At 39.5% G+C, this 10,313-nt stretch overlaps 2 protein-coding genes across 3 annotated transcripts in view; one reads left to right on the forward strand and one right to left on the reverse strand.

The window, feature by feature from the left end:
- The window catches only part of LOC119354280 (protein LTO1 homolog), a 1,945-nt gene extending 1,807 nt beyond the window's left edge, over nt 1-138 (reverse strand). Inside the window, exon 1 of the mRNA XM_037620998.1 lies at nt 62-138. The gene's annotated coding sequence lies outside the window, so the exon portion shown is untranslated. The remainder of the gene's footprint in view (nt 1-61) is intronic.
- LOC119354279 (tyrosyl-DNA phosphodiesterase 1-like) lies at nt 7-8,648 on the forward strand. 2 transcript variants are annotated; one of them, XM_037620997.1, is made up of 16 exons: nt 7-131; nt 608-808; nt 899-1,171; nt 2,503-2,706; nt 3,030-3,090; nt 3,397-3,473; nt 3,545-3,802; nt 4,523-4,612; nt 5,350-5,484; nt 5,932-6,081; nt 6,395-6,498; nt 7,173-7,226; nt 7,647-7,737; nt 7,909-7,986; nt 8,077-8,218; nt 8,286-8,648. In XM_037620997.1, exons 2-16 carry the CDS (start codon nt 677-679, stop codon nt 8,357-8,359), a joined length of 1,923 nt encoding a protein of 640 aa, XP_037476894.1. In that variant the 5' UTR covers nt 7-131; nt 608-676; the 3' UTR covers nt 8,360-8,648. The 2 variants fall into 2 exon arrangements, with proteins under 2 accessions (XP_037476894.1, XP_037476893.1); XM_037620996.1 differs by lacking the exon at nt 7-131 and adding an exon at nt 220-386.
- Nucleotides 8,649-10,313: the final 1,665 nt, after the last annotated feature.

Here is a 10,313-nt window from a genome sequence, read left to right on the forward strand (position 1 = left end):
GAGAAGTATGGTAGTAGTACAATTATTTGGAAGAGAAATCAGAGGAGGGAGTTCGCCGCACCTTCGTCTTGCGATAGCCAGCCGCTCCGCCTCCGCAGCCGCACAAGGGTTTGGGTTTCAGAAGAAATCAGGTTTCTTTCCTTATTATTAAAATTAAAATATCCTGCAGGGACCTGTTTGTATTAAGGTTATTTGCCAGGGGTAAACTGTAAACAACCTGCGCGCCGCTCGGTCCCTCCTCCTTCGTCTTCCTCTTGACCACTTGACCGCTCTTTCTCCCGTGGCCATGTGCTAGGGTTTAGTCTTGTAGTACTAGACACAGGGTTTAGGATCCGGGAGGAGCCCGGCTCCCCTCCCAAACCGCTCTCATGTCGTCTTCCTCCCGAGTAAGTCACCCCATCCTTACCTTCTCCGGCCCTCTCTGTCAGCGCCCGCGCGAATCCTGGTAGGACTGTTATTGTGATTGAACCGTGGCCGGAAACGGATCGAACTGCCTTGTGATCAGATTTTTCCTGCGCATTGGGGTGGAATGGGTTCCAGTTGTGCATTTCGCGTGGCTGGTGTGTGCATTCTGTTCATGTGCCATGTTCGTTCTGTGTGTATGTAGGTAAGGGTTGGGACTCTGGTTCCCTTCGTTGAAGGCAAATCTGGGTCACCGAATGCGTCGTCGTTGCCAATGCCAAGCATTCCCATCTTCAAGGGCTCCAATGTCGTTGGGAGGAGTAATTTGGTGGCTGTTGACAAGAGAGTCAGCCGCAAGCATTTGAGCCTGCGCGCCTTGCCTGATGGCTCCCTCGAAGTCGTCGTGGTGAGTACGTCAGAAGGATAGTGGATGATTCCATGATTGATTTTGATTGGAGAAATAAGCTGTTGTAGTCCGACGTCGATGCGTTTGCAGGAGGGGACAAATCCCATTGTCGTCCAATCAGAGGGTCAGAGAAGAAAAGTTTGTGCTCAGCAGAGAGCCAAGATTATGCACGATGATGTCCTGGAGCTGATTCCCGGTGAATATTTTATGAAGTATGTCAATATGAGTGATGAGCGTAAAAGTTCCACATCAGTCGAGTCACATGACTTAAAGAAAGGGAAGAGGCATAGCGAGGAAGATAGTGTAGCTGCGAAGAGAAATCGACAAGTTATGGAAGATGAGGCTTTGGCAAGAACATTGCAGGTTAGTTAGCTGCAAATAATAACTTATGTCTCGATGATCTTTATGAAATTTCGTTTGGGTGATTTCTTACAGTTCTAAAACAATACTAGTGTCTGATAGTGCAGACTAGAAAGAAGGAACTTTTTCAATGCTTACATAATCTTACAGCGCAAGCTAAAACAAATTAAGCTAGGACTAGGTTTACATGCAGACAAGTTCTTACCTTACATAGCTGCAGATTACCTGACAACATGAAGGTAGTGATTCTTAATCTGTTGTTTGTGTTTGCTCAATGAGTCTCTATTTTTTACCTTTTCTTTTGTTGTGATTTGGATCATCATGTTGAGTTTCAGAAAAACAATTTACATAATGTGTGGTAATCTTCATATTAATAAAGATACACCAATACCAGCCACAGAAATCACTCATGTCATTCAGCTGCTTTACTCATGTAAAGGAAAATAAAATGACGCCTTAATCCATAGTGTGGAATAAATATTACTCCCTCCGATCCATATTACTTGTCGCTCAAACGGATGTATCTAGCACTGGAATACATCTAGATACATCCATTTGAGCGACAAGTAACATGGATCGGAGGAAGTAGTATTTATTTACTCAACATCGAAACCATAATTCATTCAAGACTCGAGTGTTATGTTGTGGAGATTCAGGATGTCTCTGACACAACATGTATAGGTGGATGTCGTATCCATGTATATTACTCCTTACTCCCTCCGATCCAAGTTACTTGTCGCTCAAACGAATGTATCTAGCACTGAAATATGTCTAGATACATCCATTTGGGCGACAAGTAATATGGACCAGAGGGAGTACTATTTTGACTTCTTTTTCACTGAATATGCTTCTGTGCTCTGCTGCTATTGTTACTGTTCTTTTGATTTGCAAGTTCATGAGAAATCTCTTGATAGGAAGATAGACAATAGTTTAGCTATCCATGTACATAAAAATACCACATATTATTTTGCATGTCCTTAAAATGTGATGAATTGCAATTGCAAATACTTCGTAATGATGGATTATTCCGCTGGTATAAAAACTCTCCTTTGTGCACTTCATGAACATTCCATGTTCCAGTACTTACCAGGAAGGGAAAGTGAAAACATATGAAATAAGTCAAGTGTTTTTAGCTTAGAGGTGTTTTTTGCTATGTACCATATGTGAGTGATGAATATTTCTTAGTTGAACACTAAATACAATTCCTACTTATTAGGTTCACTCTCTCTTTTTGTTTGGAAAATCTGCAAATACATGTGGTGCAAAAGAGTGCCAAGTGGGGTTTGATTTTCATGCAAACATTCATGTTGACCACATCATTGAACTCTAATCAGGAAAGCTTTGCAGAAGAGAGTACATCTGTTACTGAAGTATTAAGTTCACTTGATAGTGCTGGTTCTTCCGAGAGAAACAAAGAGAGAACACATTCTGTCGGTCCTTTGAAAGATACACTTCCGTTGACTTTTCGACTCATGCGTGTCCAAGGTCTTCCGTCATGGACTAACACTTCAACAGTTACCATTCAGGATGTCATACAGGTATTGCTTATTCCATATGACCACTTTAGTTTAAGTTGTATGAGTGATCGATTTTTTTTAGCATGCTGTATCACAGTATTGTTTAACATATGAGCTTTTTAATGAAAATTGTGAAAATGTTGCGTAAGAGTTAATTCCTTGACCTATTATAAACATGTGATAACGTTCTGGTTATAATTCAGTGAACCTTTCTTCCATGTCATTTTACAGAAACAAAAAGAACTCGAATAAACATTGTTTATCATTTTCACATTCTATTTCTGCATTGTCAGATTTGATCGACAAGTATGCTAGTAGTTCTTACATGATCAGTGAATTATCAGGGTGAAGTGCTTCTTGCTGTACTCTCAAATTATATGGTGGACATGGATTGGTTGCTTACTGGTAAGCAATTTATTATGAAAGTAAAGTTGTTGATGTTTATGTTATGGTAACTAATTTTGTCAAACCTAAAGTTTTTTATTAGAAGGCTGCCGCCACTTGGTACATTCGGAACATTAAATGGTGAATCAAATTATGCCCTGTGTCATCTTATATTATTTTGCTATACTGTATGTGCATAATTACATTATTGCAACTCATTGGATTTTTTGGATATCATATTTCTACTTCACCACTTAAGTTTAATGTATTATTCTTCCTTATCTACATTATTTTGTAATAAATGTAATCAGATATTACATGTTGCAGCATGTCCAAGTCTAAGGAAAGTTCCACATGTCCTAGTTCTGCATGGAGAAGATGGTGCTTCATTGGAGCGCTTGAAGGTAGCAAAATTGCTTAAACAATCCATTATCTTGTTTATTTAGTTTTCTCATTGCACATTCATTTGTGACAGAAAACGAAGCCTGCAAATTGGATCCTTCACAAGCCCCCGCTCCCAATATCATTTGGAACACATCATTCGAAGGCCATGCTGCTTGTATATCCTCAAGGGATTCGTGTTGTTGTTCACACTGCAAATTTGATACATGTTGACTGGAACAACAAAAGTCAGGGACTATGGACACAAGATTTTCCCTGGAAGGAAGCAAATGATATGAGTACAAATATTGGTTTTGAGAATGACCTGGTTGATTATCTCAGGGCACTTAAGGTAGCAGGGTATTCTCTCTTTGCTTCTACTCCCTCCGTTCGGAATTACTTGTCTTGAAAATGGATGTATCTAGAACTAAAATACGTCTAAATTTATTATCAACATTTTGAAGTAAAAAACATCAGTCACTTGAGCTTACCTGAAGTAGAATGAACTAAATAACTATGTGCAGCTTCCAAAAAGTAATACATTCACAAAGGATACTAGAAACTTGTGTTTTTATCTAGTGGTGCACTACTACAACAGAATAAATGTAAAATTATTAGTTTAGCAATTATAGTGTAACTAAAATACTGTTGAATGGTGAAATATGCACTTCAACGTTTAGTCAGATAAAGGTCTAGGAATCGATGGTAAGATAATAGATGGTTCTTATCATATCTCTTACCAGATAAGTCCCTCTGTATGACATATGTCGTAAGATTCAATGCAAAATATCCAAAATAATTAGAAGGATTTTCTACAGATCATGAAACATGATCTGGTTTTCCGTGGAATTTATTTCCGTAAAAAGTTCTATACTGTTCTCTTATCAATTCTGGGAACTACCTGGCTTTCACAAGCCTTATCTGATAGCTCATCTTGAAACTGTCTAGCTTTTAGCCTGTCAGGAAACCACTCCTTATAGTTCATTTTGTCTGCTACTCCTTCTGTAAAGAAATATAAGATCGTTTAGATCAATGAGTTGTGAACTAAAATGTCCTCTTGATTACAATGCAGTGGCCTGAGTTCAGGGTAAATCTCCCAGTTGCTGGTGATGTCAACATCAATGCAGCCTTCTTTCGGAAATTTGATTATAGTAGCTCAACGGTTGGTATATTTCTGCAATCTCACATTTTCTTTAAGCTTTATGAGACATGCTGAATCATAGATATGTTTTTCTTTTCAAATTAGTGGTCTGACATAAAATGAAAAGGGAAAGAAAAACAGACCATCGTGCTTATCAAATGAAGTTACCGATGTAAGTTATTGACTCGGTGTGGCATGATTCTACTAACTCTAGCTTTGCTTGATAAACCATGGCAATTTCTGAAACATGTAGCCACTAGCTCCAGATTATGTTAATCTGTTCTGATACTGCTTAATCTGAAAGTTTCCTGTTGTCCCAAATGAGTCACGAATTCTGTCATTTTGACCAGCTTTATCATGTTCATGCAAAATGACTGCATTGTTCTGTTTGTTGTCCATTTTTAGATCCTGCGATTGGGCACCTTGTACCATTCTGGCAGTTGTTGAAATGAGTCTTAGCATGCATTTTGCTAGAGTGACTGCATTGCGTGTTAAAGGTGTGATACATTGTTTTTTCTCCCTTGCATGTTTTGTTTTAAACTGAAATAATAGGGGATGCTCCGACAGTAATCCTTGCATGTTCAAGCGCCCATTTCCTACACAAAAGGCTTGTCGCTATTTAACCATGATTATGCGACTACTTGCGTATGGTTTGTACTTTGTACTTAAATGTACAAACATGTCTGGCCACTTCAATTACACCCAGGCCCCAGTGTGTTACTGTAAATTAGTCTCAGCTAACTTTGCATCATTTGCAGGTCAGGTTGATCGGATCTGTTCCTGGTTATCATGTCGGCCCCAATATGAAAAAGTGGGGCCATATGAAGCTTAGGAGTGTTCTTGAAGAGTGCGTATTTGAAAAGCAGTTTTGCAAGTCACCACTTATTTATCAGGTACCTTTCATTTTCTCATCCATCTATCTATTTGTTAGGGCATGCAATTTTGCAAGTTGTGGTAAATAAACTTAATAACATTTTATCTTACGAACTTGATATGCTGATAAACTTGATGCCTAGCAAGCAGCTTTTTCATATAATTACCTTAGAAAAGCCAGTTCCTGACCCGCAAATTTGATTGTTTGCTTAAAGCATCGATATAAGCTGTCATTTATGTTGCACTGGTGGACAAAGAAGCACAACAGTATATTAAATTTTTATGTTGTATCTTGTATTACAGAAGAGTGCAGGATGCATCCCTAGTTAATATCTTCCACTCAGATATGGCATTCATATTTCTTTTCATTTGACTGAGAAGGTTATAATGCAATGTGTCATTGTTTATTTCTTATTTTGTTTGAACTTCTTGAAGGATGCTTAGCATTAATTTCTTCTTGCATGCAGTTTTCGTCCTTGGGGTCACTTGATGAGAAATGGATGACTGAGTTTGCATGTTCGTTATCAGCTGGTAAAGCAGATGATGGATCACAGTTGGGTATCGGGAAACCACTGATTGTATGGCCAACAGTGGAGGATGTTAGGTGCTCAATAGAGGTATAAATTTGAGCTCTGTAAAAGCTTTACAGTTATACTTGCTGTGTCATCGCAAAATTCATGATTTGTTTGTTAATGGCCCCTTGTTGCTTGTGCTTTCTTGACCTGTCTTAGACTTCAGAGCTTGGTAATAGGTTGTGATATACTAATAATCCATGAGATCAGTGCTGGCCCCAAAAGCATACAAACATATAAAATATGTGTGTTGACTTTTTAGATAAATGTTGGCAAGATCCATGATAAGAATTTGGACTAGTCCTTTTTTATTGAAAATTCACCATCTTACCTTTTTCTGTTTAATATTTCATTTTAGGGCTATGCAGCTGGCAGTTGCATTCCAAGTCCTCAAAAGAATGTTGAGAAAGATTTCTTGCGAAAATATTGGTCCAGGTGGAAAGCAGACCACGTAGGCCGTTGGTATGCTCTCCCTTTTCCTGCAGCTACCTGAAAAGCTATCACGTTGGTCAAATGAAATTTCACAGTGCTTTCTAATCTACCAGTACCCCCTCCGTCCCACAATATAAGATGTCTTGAAAAAACGATCTTATATTGTGGGCGGAGGGAGTAGGATATTACTCCCTCAGGTCGCAGTTTTGAACTAGGTTCTAACTATGTACCATTTAAGCCCATTCTATCTGCTGTTATCTACTGTACATTTCTCTAGTTTTTAGGACAGCAGTACATCACGATGGGTAATGTAGCTAATCCTTTGTGTGGTCATTTATGCCATGTGTCACAACAGGATTTGCTTGGGCTGTTTGGTTTTGCCTCATAGTGTGCATTATTGGAAGGCTAGCAACTCGTCAGCACTTGGTGTTTTTTGGCCTTCATTTATGTGTTGTAGCATTAAATCATAGCAACTCGTCAGCAATTATAACACTGATATACTTAGTGTTTTTTGGCCTTCATTTATGTGCTGTAGCATTAAGATATGTTGCCAAAATATAGCATTTGAAAGAAAGCTTTTTATTGATATATCCTGCAAAAGATTGGCATCCTCATACCCTTTGGATACTTCACTGTTTCTTCTTTGGAACAAGTTCTTTTATTACTGACCCAAACTGATATTCTGATCTTGATTTTTTTATCAGCCGTGCTATGCCGCACATAAAAACTTTTACTCGCTACAATGGTCAAAATATTGCGTAAGTATTTATAGCAAGTTATCTCCATTGATGACTCAATATCTGTAATATGTCACTTCATGATGCTTCACAGCACCGATGGTAATGGTAACAGTTTTTGTTGCATGACATTCGACTGAGCTAGATTCACCTTACAAAGGGCCAGTTCTTTTGGGCTGCAGCTTCTCCAGAGCTGCCCACAGTAACTTGAAAACCATTTATCTTCCTCTTCTCTCCTCTCTATTGGCTTCTACTTTGATACATTGACCGGTATGCCACATAAGTAGCTAGCCAGCAACAAGATCCATACGATAGGTGATTTGTATTGATTCTGAAAGTTGAGCCGGTTAAATAGCTGAATTAATAGGTTAATCTGGACTCTGTTAGGAGTAGAGAGGGCTAAAACGTTTTCCTTACCTAAAATCTCTCTATCCCCATCAGATGGTTTCTGCTTACCTCATCAAATTTAAGCAAAGCTGCTTGGGGAGCACTGCAGAAGAACAATACACAGCTGATGATACGATCATATGAGGTACCCAATTGTGATGCTTGCTGCATTTGTATGATTTTCTGGACGCACTAGATTACAGAACTTTAGTAAGAAGCACTACGCATCTGAAGCATTCAGTGTTAGTTGACTAATAGAGTAATTAATAGTCATCATGGGAACATGACTTTACCTTGTCATTTGGCCTCTTTTCAGTTAGGTGTATTGTTCTTGCCCAAAACTCTCCAGTCTGTTCCACAATTTTCATGCACAGACAAGAGCCGCTCAAACCTGGTAACAGCAAATCTTTCCTTATCATTCGAGTATTATCGCTATGCAAATCTGTTCCTCCGATCATCATTTATTCCTCTCATGTATACCCAGGATAAACTTGCCCTTGGTAAGAACATCAAGACCAAGCTGGTGACACTTTGCTGGAAAGGCGATGAAGGGAAGGATCCATCTGCAGAAGCTGTGAGATTGCCAGTGCCGTATCAACTCCCTCCACAACTCTACGGCCCGGAAGGTTAGCCGATGTCATAATGATTGTGGTACTTTCAGCTGTAAAACCTGAAATGTTGTTTTACTTTCAGATGTCCCATGGTCTTGGGATCGGAGGTACACGAAGAAGGATGTGTATGGCTCAGTCTGGCCACGCCATGGCTAGCTTAGCTAAGCTGCGTGCCGATGATTGTCAAGCGCGTTCAGGTCCACACGAACCTGGAGTATGTTGATTGATCGTTGGTGGAATCATCGGTTGATAGGACCTGATTGCTTGTGCACCCTGTTTCTAAGGCCTCTTGCTCCCGGCCAACTGTGGTAGAAACCGGAAGCAACGGAACGAACATTTGTTTGACAGAATTATTTGAAACGTTGGATATTTTCAGCTTACTGGAACGTGCGCAGAAGTTATTTGCGGCTTTGCTGATATGATGTTTATACACCGTCTTTGTATCTGTTCTACGCCGTGCTAAACGCTGTACTCGACCATGATTAGGTTGGTGTTTATACACCATCTTTGTATCTGTTCTACGCCGTGCTAAACGCTGTACTCGACCATGATTAGGTTGGACCTGAGGTCGGGTTTCATTGGCGATTGGCTTGCAATGCGTCCAACTGGATTCTTGCTTTCCTTTTTCGTTTGTTGAACTCGTTATCAACCATTTGTTTGATCCAATGGTAAAAGGAAGAAAATGACATGCTTTGACTCCATAGACCAGAACAACACCTGTATGTAAAGGAAAACCGTAGATGCATGAATTGTGTACTTGCAAAAAAAAAAACTTGAGAACATGACTCTGCAAAAGACAAATAAAAGAAATAATTATTTTGCTTTTGAAGCACAATGTATAAATGAATGGTTGAAGTAATATTGACAATGTCAGGTTTAAAGTGGTATAGACTGTTTTTGCCAAAAAAAAGTGGTATAGACTGTTGCCAACATTTCTTTATCATTTTGAACTTTTGTATTGATGTTTGCATGAATATTGTTGTTTTTCCACAGGTGTATTTTATATGCAAAAACAAAAATTAAAACACATATATACAAATCAAAAAGGGTAGGGACCTTGGTATTTCGGTTCGGACGTGTGTGTGCGCGCGCGCGTTTGCGTGTGTGTGTGTGTGTGTCGGGGGGAGGCACTACTAATGATGGCAACGACGACGCATCCAAGAATAATGCCCCCGCTCCAATCTCGCATCGACGATGTCCATGGTGGCGTCGATGAGTTGGTGGGCTCAGTCTTTGCTGACCCTTCGAGTATGAGGGTTTAGGTTTTCGGTCGGTGGTTCTCGTCCTTGATGATGTCATTGATGGGCGAGAGAGGATGGTAGTTTTAGATCCTTGAGGGCTGAAGATGGCAATGGTGGCTTAGGGGCTCATGGAGGGTGGGGGTGATCCCCGGTCGACATACCACATCGACAAATGCCTTGTCGCTAACATGCTTATTCATTGACTTGCAATGCACTTGCGAGCTATGGCTCTCCTATGAGTCCCGCGACGATTAGCAACAGCGATGGCATTTGTAGGATACCCGAGGAGTGCTTTGTACTTTGCTTCCTTTGGGCAGGTTTTTCTACAAAGTTTCGTTGACATGTGTTATCTCTCGACCCATTTGGATGATTATACGTGGGTGCTTGTATTCACCTTTGTTTTGAAAATAGCTGATTACATAAGAGATTACTTTTGTATGGAAATATTATGTGGCCGAGAGTGTGAAGGGTGGCTTGAACTCATGACCTCTGAAGGAAGGACATGTTGGCTGACCACTTTGAGCTGGAAGCGGGCTGTGAAGATATATGGTTAAACTTTGCTATATTGTTTGAAGCTAAAATGTTTTCAATTTTTTGTGCAAAGAAAAATTCAAAAATCGTACATTTTGGAAGAAGAAAAAAAAATCCATAATTTTTGCCATGTGCCCACTACAGATCCTAGAAGTTGTCATGTTTTTTAGAGAACATTTTTTCTAAACTTGCCATGTGCACTTTTTTATAATTTTTGCCATGCTCCCATTACAAATCCCGAAAGTTGCCATGTTCTTAGGGGAGAAATTTTCTAAAACTTGCCATGTGCAATTTTATTATAGGTACCATGGCAATTTCATTTTTAGACCATGCCAATT

Source organism: Triticum dicoccoides, chromosome 2A, assembly GCF_002162155.2.
Source record: "Triticum dicoccoides isolate Atlit2015 ecotype Zavitan chromosome 2A, WEW_v2.0, whole genome shotgun sequence".
Lineage (NCBI taxonomy): Eukaryota > Viridiplantae > Streptophyta > Magnoliopsida > Poales > Poaceae > Triticum > Triticum dicoccoides.